This window comes from Falco naumanni, chromosome 4, assembly GCF_017639655.2.
Source record: "Falco naumanni isolate bFalNau1 chromosome 4, bFalNau1.pat, whole genome shotgun sequence".
Lineage (NCBI taxonomy): Eukaryota > Metazoa > Chordata > Aves > Falconiformes > Falconidae > Falco > Falco naumanni.
Genome location: NC_054057.1, coordinates 47916867 through 47937137, shown reverse-complemented (window position 1 = coordinate 47937137; position 20271 = coordinate 47916867). Strand labels below are relative to the sequence as shown.

Here is a 20271-nt window from a genome sequence, read left to right as displayed (position 1 = left end):
GAACTGGAATCAAATTCCTGGGGAAATTATATTGGTTATCCAAAGCTCAGAGCTATGTTTTTATTAGAGAAGTAGATTCTTCCCAGCCTTGTCAAATGAGACTGTGACGCAGCCACTGAGTAAGATAATTAAGACTAAACACCTCTTCCGTTGCTGTTTGTACATTCTTGGCAACTCTGAGAGTAGAAACAGCACCAAATCGTGGGAAAAAGCATTAAAACTAACACCACACACATGCCATGAGACAGAAGGTGGTTTTTGATCTTGCAGTCAAGTTCTCTGGAAAGAGAACTGAACCCAAAGCCTGGTTCAACTTGAGATCTGTAGTAGTAAGATGGGGACAGCGGGCAAGCCCCAGTACTCACATGAAGCACAACAGCCACTGATACTGTGTTTCCTTAGGTATGTGATTGACGGCCACATCACAGACATTTCACAAAAATTAAGCTAATTTGCACACTTGCACTGTACAGTTTTAGGTGATAATACTAGGAAAAAGGATGTATCTATCATTTACGTGAAGAATGAGAGGTGAAGATGCTCAAAGGGACAGGTTTTCCAGCCATTGTCAATGAAGGAAACACTCTGAGCTCAGTATCTGATCCACTTGGTAATTCTCTGCAAACAGACTGTTTGGCCTGTGGGTGAACGAGAAATAGTCACAAAGTGAAGAGACAAACAAAATACAGAAAGCAGTTTCCTTTTTCCCATCAATGTGTATCCTCAGAAAAAAGATCAGTAACTGATTTTGATAAAAACCTAAGAAACTCAACACAATCATTATAAACTGACCTTTTCATGGTCTGGTATCCAGAATGTGGGTGCTATTATACAAGCACAGGCAGTACAGCCCCTAAAATGTGCTAGTGTCACCTCCCAAGAACTTTGGCAGTTAATGAATTCAGGCCCTAATAAAATTTCAGTTTTCTTCCATGACGAGTAATAAGTAATGATGAATAGTTCCAGCCCAGCCATCTTCACTTCTTCTGCCCTTGGAGAGAGCACTAGCAAGCGCAGGTCTTACATGCACAAATGCAAGCTAGACGGACAGCAAGTTGAAAGAAAAATTATCTTCTCATTCATAGCACATGTGCATCTACTCTGGATTCCAGTGCTGACATAAATTTAGAAACATGATACTGACATAGGATAAAATGACACTTTAAAGAGGAAGACTTAATATGATTTACTTTCCTTTGTAATCTAAACTAATTTGTATACCCTAGCATATATCTTTATCTATCACTTTAATCATCTGATGCACTGCTTGAACAGTGTATCAGAGATACCACAGACCCAGGCTCCAGCAGTCCCACCTCACCTAAGTATTTTGGTACATATCTCATGTAAGATTTTGGTATTACTTCTCTGATAAATCCCAGTGGTACGCTGACTTTTCCTTTAAATCTTCATTTAATCTCAGGGAAGTTTCTCACAAAGTTTTCTATGTACATCTCAAACCAATTTAGAGCTGAATTTAATGTTTTAAGTAGTAATTCTTGCAGTACCAATTTAACAACAAATTCTTGGCCTTTGTGCAGACCTGTCTTTGCTCATTTTCAAATGCTATTTCCTTCACCACAAGATGCATCTTGGTTCTAATGTACCAACTGTACATCTTAAATGTTCTTATTCACCAACAAAATCACTCAATGTCACTTTAAAATACAGAAATTTCTAATTCTGTCAAAATTAATGCTATATCAAATTAAATTACTGAGAATGAAATAATACGTCATAAACTTTTCTTTTTTCCTAGTCTTGGTCTAAAGGACACATGCCAAGAGCGTTTGGGTTTAGCTCCCATTATTAACAAACCACCACCCCCAAGTCATTATTTATATAAAATTAATTATTAACCAAATGTTTTTGAAGTATTAGCAAAGAAATTACTGTAGACTACATATAGGAGGAATCCTTGTCTGTACCACAGCTCAGATTTCTAACTACAGTTACTACCAGATACTGTTGGGAAGATAAAGGTAAGTTTTTACTGGAGAGACATCCACCACATGCCCAAGTTTCTTTCTGCTTAAATTTCAAAATCCCTTGAGAGTCAGGAGCAATAACTACCTGTAACAGAAAAAAAGATTCTAGTGACAGAGCCACAACAAACAATTTGATGGACACTTTTGTTGCAGTCTAGAGGCTGTGACATGGACCTGCAGACTGTACCCATCCTGTCCAACTTTAAGTGCTAAAGTCAGCAGAAGTCAAAGGTTCTGTTAAAGATGTATTTTCTCACAGTGATACAAGTATTTCAAAATTTACTTTACTTTTGTTCCAGACCTGCAGCAAAGATTGTGGGCCAAAAGGCAGCCCATTTCCTTTTTAAACCAACTGATACAACTGTGGGAAGTGAAAGAGAATACCTCTTCTTACAAATGGTCTCAACTGGGTACCTAGCAGGATTTTCAGAAGATTTGAGAAAGTTATCCTGTGTATTTCAAGTAATTTGGGAAACCTAAAAAAACCCCAAGAACAACAAAAACACACAAACAAAAAGCACCACAAAACACACACACACATAAAAAGAGGACATCCCCACCCCACCCCAACAATGTCAGAGTGAAGACTGGGTTAAATGTGAGTTCAGTTTAAGTGAAGAAGTTTCAGCGGCTTTAGTAATGGTATGATTCCATCCCTCCCCCACTCCACACACACACACTCCCCCTATAAAGCCAGTTAAGCAGGAACTACACCTTTCTTCCTACCACATCAGTAAGCTAGCTCCAGCAAAGCTCCCAAATACTCTGCTCAAAGACTGTACTGGCCAACAAACAATTAGATCATCCCTGAATTAAAGAAATACCCAGGATCAATTTTGCATAAGCATTATTTTCTTTCAAAGCACAATGGAAAGTTGGCACATACTGCATTTACCAGAACTGTAATATGGCTTAAGCGTGGGTTTATTTTAAAAAATCTTCAGCTCTCACCTATAAGCTATTCTGCAACCCTGTGAATCAGCAAATAGTTACTGTTTATTGGAAAGCTTCCTTCTCTAAGTCACCTTTACCTCCTCTCAGTACTTCGCACAGTGTGAGAAGAATTACACCATCAGCCTTCACTATAGGCAAGTGTTCAGAATCTAGAACACAAAATATTCAGGATGCAAAATTGAATTTTGAAATACAGACTTCTAACAAATCAAATTTCCTACAGAAAAATTCAGTAAATTGCAGCCATATAACAGGCAGCTTCTTTCAAGTATTTACAATACACTTAGCGTCACGTCACGAGTTTAGGTATGCCTTTTTTCCTTTGTCCTCTTCCAAATACCCATGGGTTTTAAAGCATCTCAAATAACCAGGTATTTAAAGGAAATCAGACACTACACAGGTTAAACAACATAGTTCTATTAAAAACTATCTTTAACCATGGCACTCAGTGACAGCAATACAATACTCCTTTTCTGCAAAGCAACTAATATAAAAATATGCCATAAAATCATCTCTAGACTAGTATACTAGTACATACATGTAATCATAACATTCTTTTATAAACTCTTTCCTGAGATACCTTGGGTTGTTTGATTTTCTTGTATTACTGGATGCATTATCTTTTATGATTCATCTAAAACAATTGTAAAATATTTCATATGTGCAGGACGCTCAGTAACATGTAAAAAGTAGTATGTAAATATATGGCAAAGAAACAGCTCTTAGAAATTACGTGCTCTTTCACTTTGTTACATTTTTTTAACATTTGGCTCCTTGGGAGATGGAAGGGAGGAGCATGAGAGACCTGAAATTAGAGCTATGGATTGACAAAAAGCAGAAATGCATTTCAGGAATGTTAGGAGTTGGAATATAATATAAATGACACAAAGAGAAAGCCATAATTCATGTTGGCTATGTATTGCCTTATAAAGCAACTGGACATACTTTAGTCAGTTCACAGTATAATAAATATTTTCACTAATCTGTTTCGGAAGAGCCAATGTTTTTTAGGGTTTCAAGCTCCTCTGTAAGTTTCTTGTTCTGAACTTCTAGCACTGCAACACGACTCTCCAGACATTTTATGTATTCTTTCTTCCGACGACGACATTCTTTAGCAGCTTCCCTGCAAAAAGCAGAAGTAAAAAGTGCAAACAAAAAAGCCATTTGCATGCCATTAGAAAGCTCAGCAGAGTGTGGAGACTATGACAGAATTCCAAGTTTTGGAATAGCTCCCAAATGAGTCTGAAAACACTAAGCAAAACTGGGTTCCACAAGGGCCTCAAGTGTCTCGTTCTCAAGTTCATATGGCAATCTGTAGAATTGCTTCCTCTCATGCCTTGATTAAAGTTCATAATAAACGAGGTCCAAATGAAAGACAGTTACTCTGCTTTATGACAATAAAGATCTTTGAGGGCCTTGAGTTCCTCAATTAGAGTCTTGTTTTGGTTTTCAAGCACAGCCACACGATTTTCAAGACATTTGACATATTCTTTCTTCTTTCTGCGACATTCTCTGGCAGCTTCCCTGGAACCAATACAAGGCAAATGACTACAGGAACAGCCACAATATGGCAAAGACTGGATAAATGAAACTACCTGCAATCCCCGCAGTTCCACAATACCACCACCAACAACAACCAACAACCACCATTTGATTGCACAAACAGAACAGCAAATAACAGCCATAAGCAATAACATCGTTAACATACAATTCAAAACAACTAGAACTCGAAACAAATTCAGCATCAACAAATACAAAGATGGAATTAATAACACACAGAGGAACTGAGAAAAGCAGCAAGCAAATGATAACATATTGACTTGAATTCCACTAAACATTAAGACTGAAAGCAGCATTTCTTCTTCCAGTCACATTCCATTTTGTGCGCTTATCAGGAGCATCATCATCTGCAATCAAAATCTTAAAACCAAAGCCAAAGAATTTCCTTTCAGAAAATACAAGCATAACACTACTCTCTTCAGATAAAAAGCTAGATGCCAATCTTACAACTTGCTGTAATTTTATTACCTTAACGTAACAATCTACAGTAAAGTTTAAGTCCAAAAAAATACAATTTATTAGCATTTTAGAACTCTCCACCTGGGCACATTTCGGTCACATGTGTCTGGGTTTTTTTTTTGCTGCCGGCAAATGGCAGCCTGAAGCCATTATCATAGCTCTGCTCAGATTTCTGTTATATTGAAACTAAACACTTTAGGTAGTATTTTCAGAAGCATGTCACTGAACATGCATTCGTTCCAGAAGTTGTTTTAGAAGTGGAAGTCCACTCCTTTAACATCTTGGAACGCAACAAATTGTGAGTGTGTAACTTTCCAGCGAGTTATATGAGAGATAACATAGATACTAGTTCTAAAACTGAAGAGAGGAGAAACAAAAGGGAGGCACAACAATGCAATGATCCTCACGAGTAATTTAAAATAAAGGACAGGCATGAGAGCAAAGCAATACCATTAATTCAATCATAAAGCAAGTAGCTATTCAGTGAATTTAAGATCTGCATAACAGACTATTTCTTCCATTAAACTAACTGCCATTGATAGTGGTGGCTACACACTCAAAAAAGGAAAGAGTTCTCTAACAACAAGAAGAATGCACAGAGAAAGACTGGCATTTACAGCATACAGTCAAGTCCATGTAAACTAATTAAAAAAAATAAATATATAGTCACCTCACACAACATGCCTCACAAAATGACAGAAGCACTGCACAATAACTTATCCCAGTAGTCAGCTATTTAGGAAAGTCTATAATTATCATTCCATCCTTGAATAAGTCCTCTTCACAGCATCATTAATGGACAGCTGCTAATGAGATTCTCAGATATTTTCCTAAGCAATTTTTTGCTGGGATGTTTTAGAATGACCAAACCCCTACCGGTCATTTTACTGTCAGTAGGAGTGGCAGGGAGAAATTTCAACAATAAGTATACCTCCATATCATCACAAAAATTATCAGAAAGGAACAACACTGATTTCTGAATTACCATAACATTTCTGAACTAATCATCCATGGTGGTATGGTCAACTCTAACTTTGCAGAGTTAACAGCCAATATTCAATGCTATAAGGATGTGGGACGACTGACAAAGAATTCCTTGCCTTCCCTTCGTCAATCACAGGCAGTGCTCATGACCTTAAGAAGAAAACTTAATTAGAATGTTTTGGGCTTGTGGTTGTTTTTTTGTTGTTGTTTTTTTTTCCAACACTGACTATTAAATGTTGCACAGTCTTACCTATTTTTCATAAGTCTCAGCTCTCTCTTGCGTGTTGCCTCTTCTGCCAGTTGCTGAGGGCTATGCAAAGTCCCTGGCGAGGCTGCCATTACCACTCCCTGAGGTAAGGTAGTAGTGGGAGTCCGAATCTGGTAAGCCGGCATGTCTCCAGTGGCAGCTGCATAAAATAACCATATTTAAAACTTGATGGTAAAAAAGAACAAAGCGAAAGTCTCTCTGGAAATAAAAGATTTCTGTTGATGAGTCATCCAGCATCCCTGCTACATAAAATATTTCACAGGCCTGTAATGTCACAACTGTATTTGTTACCTTACTAGCATTTACTTCCATGCTGCAAAATAAGTTATCTAAATTGCTCTAGTATGTGGCCCCACTAGCCAGCCAGTCTGAAGCCTATGAAAGCTTCCACATGGCTCTCGTCAGACCACGTAGGGAAAGCTGTTTGGGAAACATTGTCGGAGCATCCACACTTATTTCCTGTTTGCACAATCCCATGAGAAGAGGTCCTGCTGTTGCAGCCACTGAGGTTTTATATGGTACTCCTGTCCTCTAACAGAGGTTTTAGGAATCAGCTTGCTTCAGAAGTCAACTTTCTCCTCCTTTGCTATGATAGCAACAGGACCAGCCCTTGAACCCTGTGAGAGCTGCTGTTACCAAAATGAAAAGGAACAGACAAGTGCTCATGGTGAACAGGAGTATGTTCTTTGAGCAAAAGGACCACATATAGGATGCTACAGCATTAGCAGGCAAGAGGAGGTAGTGGTGGTTGCACAGGAAGGGATGTAGCTACACAGTAAATTGCAGTGCAAAAGTGCAGATCCAGCTCCTGAGCCCACCAGTTTTGAGCTCTCCCCAAGCTACGAGCAGATCTGAAATCTGACGTTATTTGGAACCAATACCTTTCTGATAGTCTCACCTTATTTCTTTTATTTCTAAGGAACTTTATTCCTACATGATGCACCCCAACTTTAAAACACTGTGAAAGTCCTAAGTACTTGTACCTTGTCTGACATAGAAAAAAGTATCCCTCTTCAAATTATAAGCAAGTATTTTTCCTACTCCTTTCCACAAACATTTTATATTATCACAGAACAAAACTTCAAATTATCATTAAAGCAACTGAACATACTGAAACATGAACATACAAACTGAACATTCAAAGATGAAATTTCAGGGGCTGTTATGTTATAGTTGAAGTCTTTAAAGCAATATTCAAATGATGGAAAAACTTGTGTCATGGTTTAACATCAGCCAGCAACTAAGCATCACACAGCCACTCAGTCACTCCCCACCTCAACCCAGGGGTGGGATGGAGGAGAGAATCAGAAAGGTTAGAGTAAGAAAACTCATGGATTGAGATGAGAATAGTTTAGTAATTGAAAATAAAATAAAAATAACAATCATAAACTGTAATGAAAAGGAAAATAACAACAACAAAAAAAAGAGAAATAAACCCCCAGAAAAAGAAATGATGCAAATGAAAAACAATTGCTCACCACCAAATGACAGATGCCCAGCCAGTTCTGGAGCAGCAGCCCCCAGCCAGCTTTCCCCCTAGTTTATGTACTGCACATGACATCATATGGTATGGAATATCCCTGTGGTCAGTTTGGGTCAGCTGTTCCAGCTGTGTCCCCTCCCAGCTTCTTGAGCACCCCCAGCCTCCTCGCTGGCCAGGCAGTATGAGGAGCTGAGAAGTCCTTGACTTGGTATAAGCACTGCTCAGCAATAACTAAAACATCAGCATGTTATCAACATTATTTTTGTTCTAAATCCAAAAGACAGCACTATACCAGCTACTAGGAAGAAAATTAACTCTGTCCCAGCCAAAATCAGGACAACTTGGAAAAATAAAATGTAGCCAAACACATTTTGAGGGGGCTGATGGGTAAAGCAGTAAAGAGACATCAGTCAACTACAGGGGGAAAATCCCCCAAATCTAAATTTGATACAAAAACTATCATTATTAAGTTAATGCAGTGCTTTATTAATTAAATAAAAAAGATCAAGCTGTGTTTAGACTACAACTCTACTGCCACATCCTGAAATCATTGTTAGCTTAAACACTTTGTACTTCCCCGCCGCCTCAGTCCTGCAGGTAGAAGTGTTTGCGATATTACAAAATGAACTGGACCAGTGAACTGACCTGGGTTACAGATAATCCCCTGGGGCTGGGGGTAGGGAGACAGAATTCAGCCCAGGACAGCCCTGTGAGCACTAACAGGCAGCCACTATGAATACAGGGCTTGGTCTTCTTGTACATCTGGAAGAGAATTACTTAACCCCTTCTTTAAGTTCTCCACATCTCTTAGCAGTCCCAGCTATGTCAATGGGACATATAGATACCTCTGCTCACTGTTTATAAAAATGGAATTTTAGAAAGTCTTCAGCCTCACCTTTATGCTGGCCACATTACATACATTTTATAGATTGTATGGTAAGGACTAGCTTTTTCTAATGGAAAAAATTAAAAAAAGGTTAAAAAAAAAAGAAGAGATGTTATCTCAGCATTAGCTACAATGCATTAGAAATCCAAGTGAACCATTTTGTAGATCAAGTCAGTCATGGGGAAAGACCCATAACCCAGGTCACCTCAGCCTGGCAAGACCAACTACTTTGTTGTCTTTGTTTGATTTACACTCAGATGTTAGCTAACAGGATTTACTGCTGCTGCTGCTAAGGGGACTCTGCGTGATAATGTACCTGCAACACAGCTTAACAAAAGTGAGTCCCTATCTCAGCTGGGATCAGCAAACAACAGGTAAGTAACAACATGTTACACGAATAATTTGAGCAGGTCTCAATAGTGTCTGTCCCCGCCTAACAGTTGGCTCACTTCTAAACCTACCAGCGTGGTAGGTTTTAGAGATAAGCAACCATTTTGGCAGTACAGACCTTGTAAATTCAGACACCACGGTTTAAAAAGAAAAAAAGGATAGCATTGACAAAGTATTTTTTAGCTGCGCAGTAGTATGTGCTGTACGATACGGTATGGCAAATAGATTATTTCAAAGTCTGAAAATTTTTGTATAATATCTCAAAAAGTAAAGAAAACACTGTTTCCCCCAGAAAACATTAAACAAATACCCCTGGAAAAAAACATCAGTTTAAACCTAGTAATGTTACATGTCTAGCACATGCTGCACAGAAGGGTACCTTCCATTTCAGCATCTGAGTCAGAAATCCCACACGTTGATCCAGACTGTCAAACCACTGTGGTTGTTTCTAATGAAACCCCATGGACGTTTAAAGTCATTTCTAACCTACCAGACGCAGGACTGAGACACTAACAAAGCAACAAACCTGAAGATGGTGAATTTCCCTAACACACTGCCCCAGGCCATTCCCTCCCCCCACCTCAAAATTACAAGGGAGTAAAAAGTCACTGAAAACCTGTAAATTGAGACTTATAAAAAGACAATTATTAACAGGAAGATAAACAAACAAAAAACAAACCACATCTGGAAGACTACAACTAACCTTGTAAATGAAGCTCTGTGAGAAATTAAATAAAAATAAGTTCCAAAAAATCAACCACCTTGTATCAGCAGGGTCTTGGAAAAAGTAACTTGCTGAACACTAGAGAGCATCCCTGCACTTGAGCTCTTTCAGTGACTACCCAGGAGAAAAAAAGCCTGATGCATGCTATGAATTAGTCCATCTATTCTTCCCTTCTGTGAGTCGTAACGATGGGACTAGATTATCAAAGGGTTTGTAACTTCACCACTAAACTGGCTAAACAAGGCATGAATCATTATCCCTTAGAGCTTAAAAAAACCAAAACGTCGACTTGGAGAAGATACTTATCTTCGGATTAATGAAGCATAATATACCAGCAACGACACAGCACGTAGGTACCGGCTGTGAACTGGTTAACATTACAGATCTGCCGGAGGCAATTGACGAAGCAGAAAGGAACTGACTAAATCGCAGCATGACTTGGAGCTGACGTCAATGTGTATCTTGTTTGGAGTTTAACTTTTCCAGTTCCCTACTGCAACACGATTCCAGGAAACCTAATGACGTCAGCTTTTTGAACTCAATTAGCTGAGGAACAGACCATTTTAACAGCGAAGGAGAAAACAAGCAGGCATTACAATACTTAAAATTATTGCCCTCTCAAATTTGCTTGCGTTCAGTATTTTCTTTAACAATGAAAGCACAGGGTTTATTTACACTACTGAAACAATGCACACCTTTTCTCTTACACCTATGTTTAAGCCTATTTTAGCTATCAAATCTGAAGTGTTTATTGCTGAACTAAAACCCTGTCATTTTTACAAAATAAAAAAACCAATTATAGTAACATCTGACTACCTCCACAATAAAGAAGAATTTAAAGGAAGAGTGGTGGATTTTCAGCAAAATCCTACATCAAATACTAAAGATTAGTTATCTGAATCATTCTGTGCAAGAACTCATGCACTAACAGTGATCTTTTTCCCCCCAAATGAAACTGTTAAAATTGCCCTGAAACCCTACACTGATTAGATATAGCCAGAAGCTATTTGCACCAGTTTTGAAAGATGAAAGAGTTACAGCAACAGGTTCAAAAGAAAACGTAACGAATACCAACCAAGCACTGCTTAGACATCCAAAAATATCATGTAAGACACCAACAAAATTCTTACCTGTTTCATCTCCTGTTACAGCCATGATCAGCTTGTGCATACACGATTCTCCTGTTCCTCTAGAGAGCTCAGCATGAACTGTTCCAAACTAGCAAGCATGTGCAGGATTACAAGCAGGAGCACTGACATCACAGTGACCTCACTTGCTTACCACTGTCATTAATATGCTCTGTCACTGGAACAGCTCACTGAAACTGCAGCCCAAAGAACTCCTTTTCCAGTAAACCTTTTCTTTTCCCTCCCTCTTCCACATTTCTATAAGCCTAGCTTTGTTCTTTTGCTCTGAATTATTCATAGAGCTGCAGAAAGCACTCACCACAAAGCTGGCTGTAAAGCAAGTCCTGAAAATTCACAGCACTGACAGACAGAAATTAAAACGTGGCTCTAAAATCCATGAATGAATCCAAATGATAAAGTCATGATCAGATAGGAAATAGGGAAATTTTGGAAAGACATGCAAAGTTTTGATTGGAGCAGTTCCACTAAAGGGCAGAGAACTCTGTCAGACAGACATGCAAGACAGGAAAGTTTATTAAGCTATATAACAAACAGCTAAATGAAAGGCTAAAGTGCCTTCCTTTGCAGGGGGGAACCCACAACCCACTCATTTAATTTCAGTTAAAAGCTGCAGAAATGATCAAAGAAAGCTGCAACAGAGCAAGTCAACCTAAAGCTAGTGATTTCAGATGCTGTAACAGGCAGAACAGTAACTCGGGGTAAGGGCTACCTCTCCCCCGTTCCCCCCTTTTTCAAAATAAGTCCAAGAGACCTGGTTGTGGTTGACTTAATTTTAAAAAGTAACAAACCAACCAACTAACCCCAAACACCTCAGTTCTAACACATTTACTCCTTATTTACATCAATTTACATGAAATTCAGACCAACAGTCCAAGTACTGGTCTGTATGTAGGTCATCCCAAACTTCTAAGGCTCTTGTCTGTAATAAACAAATTCAGACTGGTGATTTGTCAGCTGTGAAACTATGCCAAGGACAACAATAATGGAAGCATCGGTGCAAAAAAGGAGTGCCCTGTGATTACAGGACCACTTCAGGATCATATGAACAGAGGATCAGAACTGAAACACACAAGAAATTCAAGCCACATATCTCAAATATCACTCTTTATATTACTGACATACTATGAAAACACACATAGATCCCAACAGAATGACTTTTGACACAACATTTCTATGCTCATTACCATTAATAATTCAACATTTTCTTTTGCTTTAGCTAACAAAAAAAACCCCTTATCTCTTATTAGGAAACTGTCAGGGCATCAGAACTGCCTCTTATTTTGCCTATGAATGTAAACTTGTAGCAAATGAAATACCACTCAGTAGGATCAACACCTTTGGCACTTTTATACTAATGCTTTCTCCCTATCACAGGTTATCAGAAAATATCAAGCACAGGGTTCATGTGATGCCATCCATTATTACATGAAATTCATCAACAAATACTTCAGAAAAAAATGTAAATACATACGGTATCTGAAAAACTCTGAAACATCTTTCCTACCCTAGGACTGACATTTTTTGTATTTTCTTTCTTTCTTGTACTTCTACAATTATTACAAATGAAATTTACATGCTGTCTACCCAAAATAGTTATAAAAATATATATAAGTGGAAAGGTTACTAATTGGAATGTATTATAATCTATGCTACCACAATATTAGGTAAACAATCAACTACAAAGCGTATGTAAATAACAGATGTTCATAAACTACATTCCCACAGACTTCCTAGCATAGGCAAGATGACCTATAGTAAAGATCTGTATATCCAACTAATTCAATTGTCTTACTCCATCTTAAACAAGTCAGGTTTGTTGACAATATGCAATTATTACTTTAAAGAGATTCATATTCCCATAATCATTGTCAGATGCTTTCATACTCTTTTTATAAAATATTTTGTTTAAGATTTTCCCATATTGATAGCATGTACAATAAATTGAAACCTTTTATCTTCTCATAATCTCCGAGTTTAGTATTCCCTTTCTATTTTTCCCTGTACATATTATGTAGCGTTTTTCTTCTGTGTCAACAACTATGAGCATCGCTAAAGCACTGGGCTTTGTTTGGGCCAAAGGAATAGAGAATTCCAGGAAGTCACCTTCTCTAACCATGGACAGAGAACAAACCAATTTAGTTAAAAGTATCTAGAAGCTTCCAGAAGCAGGTATAGCAGATATTCAGTAACTGTCTCTGAATCAGTTTTGAAAGTTTTCACCACAGGCAAGACACTTAATGGACTATGCAAGCCCATCACTGAGACTATTAAATAGAGATTAGAGGACAGCCCTATCAGAGAATAATGCTGTGACACCGAGTCTGTAAAGGAAGGCCATTCAAATGGAATTCCCGAGGACTGAAATTCTGCCAACTACAATCCTAAATCCTGTGCTTCTTCACAGACTGGGGAGGTTTTACAAAACAACTGAGGAGCTACTCACTCTGCCCCTGAAGCTCTGAAGAATCAAAGCAATACATAGAAAATACTACAGTCAACCTGGAGAGACAGAAAAGTCCTCTAATTTAAGAGATGTGTACGCACATGTATAGAAAACATATTAGACATACTCAGAAAACATGCACTACCAGAGTGGGAAATTTGCTTGGAGGACAGCCAAATCTGGGTCTTAAGACTGTATTCATAAGAATGTATTCATATAAGAATGTATTCATAATAATATTCAGGGAAGTTATAACAGTACTTTCTGTGTGATGAAAACTAACACTTTAGCTATGGGTTTTTCACATGATAACTTTAGTGCTTCCTCGAAATGCTTCTGAAAAGTCTTGGGAATACAATGTATTTCAGCAAAGAATTAACCAGAGGCAATGGGAGAATTCAAATTTGGTATCATTATTTAGCATTGTCTCAACAAGTTCAGGTATCTACAAGCTATTAGCTTTACTTACATCCTGGGCTTGCTTTACAGCAAAGGGAGAGAAACTGCCATTTAAAGACAGAACTTACTTCAAACATCCATATTAGGGCAAAAAAGCACCTCAGCTTGGACTTCACAAACTAACTCAGATATCTGTGTCTACATTTAGTCAATGGCTTTCATCCACTCCATGAATACACATTTAAAGTCCTCCTAGCTCTAGTCATGGTTTATTTCAGATAGCTGTTTTGGTTTAAAGCATTCACACAGCCCTCCCCTCCCTACTTCTGTGTACTAATTAACAAAAAGTAGGGAAAATAAACTCCCTCTGTCCTCCTGGTAGCCATTGATTTATTGTCTCCATAAAGAAATCTCTTCCCCATTTTCAAATGTTTTCCTCAGTGTAACCCAAATCCCAACCCTACTTCCCTTGGTATCAAGAAGAATCCAAGATACCTTTGGCATTTCCCAAAAGCTGGGAACAGGGCAGGGGGTGGGTGGGGGGAGGAGGGGAAAAAAAAAATAATTCTGCATACACTACAGTCAGATTCAAGAATTCACTATTCAAAGTTCAATTCACATGTGTACGTACATTTTATAGGATCTACAAAGTGTTCTGTGACAAAACTAGTTTCAGTAAGGGATCTCCTTTCTAATAACTATGAGTCATAAGTTGCAAGAAAATTCTGCCCTAAAGATATCCAAAGAACTTTAGAACTTCTGTTTTATTACAATTGATTAACTGCTGAAAAAAAAAAAAATCAGTTTCATATGCATCCTCAGCATCTCATTTCAAACTGTAACAGCACCTTTACTGCAATTAAACATCTCTCTCAAAGTCTGGACAACAGAGTTCAAAACAGAAAGTGATTTTATACTGTTATTTCCTTCTCATAACTTTTTAAGCTTTAGTAGCAGCTGCTTTACTAAGCAGAGAAACAGTCTCCAAGACTCTCTTTCATCTTGTTATGCATAAATATTTTAATAGTGCAATAATGTCAACACAAAATAAAAAGCCTTTTAAGAAGAATTCTTTATGTGAAAACCCAAAATGCAGTAGATTAATAAAACATACCTTGAACAACAACTTGGCTTCCAGGAACAAAAAACTGTTGTGCGCCATCAGGTGATTGTCCTGCATATTGCACAATGGTAGCACCTGGTTGAGGAGCTCCTGAATTTGTCATTGTTAACGTCTGTAGTCCATGGCCACCATCAGAAATTGGATTAGAAATCTGGACTGTACCACGTTGAGTTATAGTAACTAAACATAAAAAGGAAAAGTAAAGTTAAGCAATAGAAAGAAACAGAACACACGTTAAAATGCCCATCTGCCTTCTTAAAATAAAGTCTGATAGGACTCCTGGTCCTCTCCTTGCTTAAAGGTCAATCGTACAATAAAACTTTCATAATGTTAATACTGATTTCCACAAATATAAAGCCTATTGTGTAGTATATGGCACGCATGTAACAGATATAAAGCAGTATTCCACGTTTTCTCCCTGTGCTTCCAGAAACGTTAACTCTCCTGAAATAATTTTAATACCAGAGCAAAATAATTTTAATACCAGAGCTCCTAGCTACACAGAGTCATTGTTGTTTTTAAACACTAATGTAAAAATGTTATTAAAAACAAAAAAAAAAAGAAAGACGACAAAGGAAGAGCAAGTCCTCTGAAACTCACAGTTCTTTCCTTAGTGTAAGAGAAAGTCTAGCCCAAGTTGCACAGAGAAGTACCCGCTCAAGCCGGTCCGTGTCTGCCTTACCCTGGGGGCCACAGAGCTGCACACAGTACTCCCTGGGAGGTCTCACAGGAGCCAAATAGAGGGGCAGAATCATCTCCCTCGACCTGCTGACACTTCTTATGATACAGCCCAGGATGCAACTGGCATTCTGGGCTGTGCACACACATTGTCAGCTCACATTCAGTTTTTTATCCACTGGTACCCCCAAGTTCTTCTCCACTCTCAATCCAATCATTGCCCAGCCTGTTTGGGATTGCCCTGACTCATGTGCAGGCCCTTGCACTTGGCCTTGTTGAATTTCACAACGTTTGCAGGGGCCCACCACTCTAGCCTGTCAAGGTCCCTCTGGATAGCATCCCTTCTCTCTAGAATATCAGTGACACCACTCATCTTGGTGTCATGATGTTAAATAATACTGGTCTGAATACAAACCCCTGAGGGCCATCATTTGTCATTAAGTCTTTTGAGTGTGACCATTCAGCGAATTCCTTATCCACCAAGTTTTCCACCCATCAAATCCATGTCTCTTATGTTCATTAAAATATTCCTGGAACTTTTAGATGAGAACCTAATTCCCAAGAAGTAACAAAATTCTTTCTCCCCCAAACGAAATTTAAACTACAAACACTGTATTTAAAGTGGTCTGAGATGGAACAAGTCATATATAAGTATGGATTCAGGACTGCAAACTCCTCTGATTTCACTGTCAGATTCACAGTATTTGATGACATTCTTGAAGGTTCAGCTCTGATTATCTGCATACATGATTTGTTAGACACCCATGTGAGTTTTGGAGACAGTTGATTTCAAATGTTCTGTCTTGACAACAGTAAGTTACCTTCAAAGTACATCATCAGATAATAAAACTTCAAAGAGCACTGAGATACTAACGGTTTATTAGTAAATTAGACAACAGTAACTGATTTTTTTAGAGTGTAGTAGTTATCTACCAAAATTGCCAGATCAGCTTATTTTTGGGGAAAATGGGGAATTCCTTTCATGCTGAAGGAAGCAGAGCCCTACCTGAAATACTGGAACAGGGTTCAGCATGGATCTTCAGTCCTATCCTTGGAATGGGGAACATGTCACATAGGAACCAGCTGAGCACAAAGGCTCCATAAGGCATTAAGGAAGGCCAGGCTGGGGTAGGGTGTGGGGGTGTGTGGAAGAAAGGACAAAAGAGCAACATGATGCTTCAGTTGGCCTCCAAAGCAGAAAATGCCCTATTTTGGGGCAGGGTGGAAGAGGGAGAAGCAAGAAAAATAGTCTCCTCTATTCTTCATGAGATCCAGAACAAAAGCAGGTTCCCAGCAGCATGCGAGCTTCCCAGCTGGGAGGCAAAGGTGCAAACCCTGAGGAGCTATACACAGCTGAACTCTGCCTCTCACAGAGTTAGCGTCAAAAACTGTACGTCTACACCATCATAGTACCAAACCACATAAAAAAAGTCCATTTGGGTTCCTCAGCAGTAAAGTATCAGCACCTAATCATACAAGGTTCTTGGCTCCACAGTAAGCCTGGGTAAACAATTATGTCACAACTGCCCTGCAATTATTCATTCAGATCTCAATCCAGTACTTTACAAACAAAAGTGAATTAACTCCTGCAGCTGCCTCCCTTACAGGACTGGTTCTTGCCGTATTAACAGAAGAAGACACTGCTCCCCACTCCATTCACTGTCCTGATCCCAACCACTGCACAGACTTCTGTTGTGCTGGAGCTCTACTGGAAACTGGACTTTCTACAAAGAGTGTAGGACTTTCCTGGAGAGTTCCCGGAGTTGTACATCATGCAGGTGGATGTACCTAAGTGGCATCTTCTTTTCCAGCTAGGACTGAAAACAATACTAATACCATTCTCTGAGTATGATTAACAGCTCTAATCAGAAAAATCTGTTCTTTCTTTCCTCTCCAAAACTGGGAAAAGCAACTGAAGGTTTTACCCCAAAAGATTTCCTAATTCTCCCATTGTTAAAAACCTGTCCTAAGACAGCAAGCAACCCAAACAGATGGCAGAAGAACTAGTAATTTTAATTTCCTCTGCATTGTTTCAGACAGAACATCACGACATGCACAAGTAGGCAAAGGGCTTGGAGGGAGTGGCTGATTCACACACTCCAACTGAACAAACAACTCTTGCACGGTTAGACCACCACCACAGGTGAGGCAAACCAGTTGGTTTGGGGTTTTTTCCCAGTATTCAATAACCAACACGACAGAACTACAGCCAACAGAATAGGTTTGTAGTCAGATCACCCTAAAAGGCTCCTATACGAGACACCACCTTATGCAAAACTATGCATTGCCCTTACAGAAAGATAACACGTATGTTGACGGAGGTAACTGGGAAAGACATTTAATCTATCTGGTCCTGCCTGTCAGTCTATCTGCTTCCTTAAGCGAAAGCCAAGAAGCTCAGAGGAAAAAGGTATTTGGAAACCATGGCAACATACCATTTTGGCTGGTAAAAAGTAAGTACAGAACAGCCATTGATGTTGCTAATAGAAAAAAATATATTTGTTTTTCAGAAAAAAATACTCATTAAGTTCTTCCAAAAGTCAGTCATCCCAGACATCCAGACACCAACATACAGTCAGAATTATCTTTTCAACTAAACTGCCTTTGCTATGCAGGAATAGAGAGAACAGTAGAGAAAACAAGGAAACAGCAAACATACTAACATATGGTATCTGTTTTAAACTAGGGCACAGTATATACAGCTGTAGTGACACTGCAAGACCAGTTCTTCATTGCCATGGACACTGTACAAGCTTAATGCATAAGCTGCTGGATGCCTGCACCAGTAAACCCGTACAATCAGTGCTGGCCAAGAAGAGAGCAGAACTTGGATATACTAGTGATAAGTAGAAATAAAGAACTATTGACAGAAGACATAAAGATAACAGATACATGTAGCCACCTGCATCATATCCAGACTGGAATCAACACAGGAGATGGAGCATTCCCATGCTGTGTTCCTGGTTTTAGCTAACAGTAGTTCCTGAGGACCACAGGCAGCCAACAGGCTGGCTGCTCAGAAATGGTGCAGATCTGTGCCTTGTACACCTAGAGGACTAGAAGTCAACAGTCAAGCTCTCTTTGGTAAATTTCAAATTAAGACCCCCTCTACTACAAGGAGATGACCATCCTTGCTACCTCTTGGTACCAATTTTTCCTAACCAGAACTAGGGGAGAACACAGAGACTGCACTGAAGCAAAAGATGTGTGATATTTTAACTTGTAGAGTTGAAGTTACGAAAAAATAAAATCAAATTAATGAACTAATAAATTGGGTAAGAAAGAACATTTCCAGGAAGACAAAGTGCTCAAAACAAATGTTTTGAGCCACAATCAGGAGAGTCCATGAAGGCTGACATTACATGCTGAAGTATGCCTCATTAGGGCTGAGAACCTATTTAACAAGTTAAATTACCTTAAATATACAGCACGTTTTAGGTATGTGTACAACTTAAAGAAAAAGCAGCATAAACCAGAAATCTATGCTTGGCTCATGTGAAAGCCAAGTTTACATTAAGGTAAATAAGATTTTATTAAATTTTTGTGAACTCTTAATTCTAGCACATTGTTGGTGATGCTCTCTTTTTCTTGATTTTTCAGAAGTATCTAATTGAACAAGAAAGCAAAAATGGTGAATTTCATTATTCTTTTATACGAACTCTGTCACTATGACTTATAGCTATGTTCCAATTAAAACATCCTCAGTTAATAATCACCACCTGCAAGACATTGCTAGTAAAAGTACAACTCTGGTGTTCTAGAGCAACCTACGATGAAGAAGCCTGAACTCTTAATTGTTTAGAAATCCTAAAAGTTTGAAGGCTCACTAGAACATAGTACAGACCCCACAGCACTTCTTTTTATGCCTTGAAATTGCCAATTTTTTTAATTTTTAATTTTAACTAAACCTCAGCCAAACCAATTAAAAAATAGAAGTAAACAATTTAATTTGGTCAAGAATACCTGCCAGATTCTGTACTGGATCACTTTAATTTAGTATGACCACAAGTTCACAGAAGAGAGCACTTCAGATGCTGGACATCATGAAGCAGACATTGATGTCTATAACTTACAGAAAGGGTAAGAAAAGCAGTTCAGAGGCCCAAGTAAAATTACTATCTATAATGAAGGGGTAGATAATATTATAGACAAATTCTGCTTTCTCAGGGTTGACGATTACTTTAGTTGCGTACATTAAAAATAACTGAAGAATTCTAGAGGGTGACCAGAATACAACTAGAGGGCCATTCTATCCTCTTTTATATGTCATTGCACTGTTTTAACAGACTTCCTCTGTTCTTCCATTTCAGGAAGAAAACTCACAACATTTCTTTTGCAATTTTCCTGTCATCATTATCAAAGGGAAGATACCCGCATTTCAGTCTGTTGACACATGAAAAGGCATGAAAAAAACCCAACAACCCAAACAAATGTAGGAGTGAAGCTTTATCCAATATATAACAGAAAAAAAGAGTTATTAGAAAGTTATCCCTTAGATGACATACGATTATGCCCAAAGCAGCTACGGGGAGCGAGTTACGTGATATTTTTAACATAAACGAAGGTATTAAACCCACAGGTCTACAGAACAGAAGCGTGAATCTTAACTTTTAACTTGCATTTGGATCTATCAGATGTTGGATGACCTGAATTCAGGTTAATACTTAGAGTGTTCATACTTGATAACTAGGAGAGGAAAAGACATAATTCTTTTAAGAAAGAAAATTCAAAGTTAAGAAATAATTTCATGCTCCACCCTTACAGTTAAAAAAAGCCTGTCGCTA

General features: G+C 38.5%; 1 protein-coding gene across 8 annotated transcripts in view; it reads right to left on the bottom strand.

Annotated features, from left to right (window-relative positions):
* Positions 1–3343: 3343 nt before the first annotated feature.
* Positions 3344–20271, bottom strand: part of CREM (cAMP responsive element modulator) — a 35924-nt gene continuing 18996 nt past the window's right edge. For 3 of the 8 annotated variants that reach the window (XM_040589438.1, XM_040589440.1, XM_040589442.1), the window contains 3 exons: positions 14801–14989; positions 6196–6352; positions 3344–4466 (listed from right to left, as the gene is read on the bottom strand). In XM_040589438.1, the coding sequence (XP_040445372.1) occupies positions 4322–4466; positions 6196–6352; positions 14801–14989 (491 nt within the window). In that variant the 3' untranslated portion in view covers positions 3344–4321. Of the gene's footprint in view, positions 6096–6195; positions 6353–9675; positions 10088–10826; positions 11173–14800; positions 14990–20271 lie in introns of those variants that run through there. The other 5 variants (XM_040589439.1, XM_040589444.1, XM_040589443.1 and 2 more) reach the window with 5 other exon arrangements.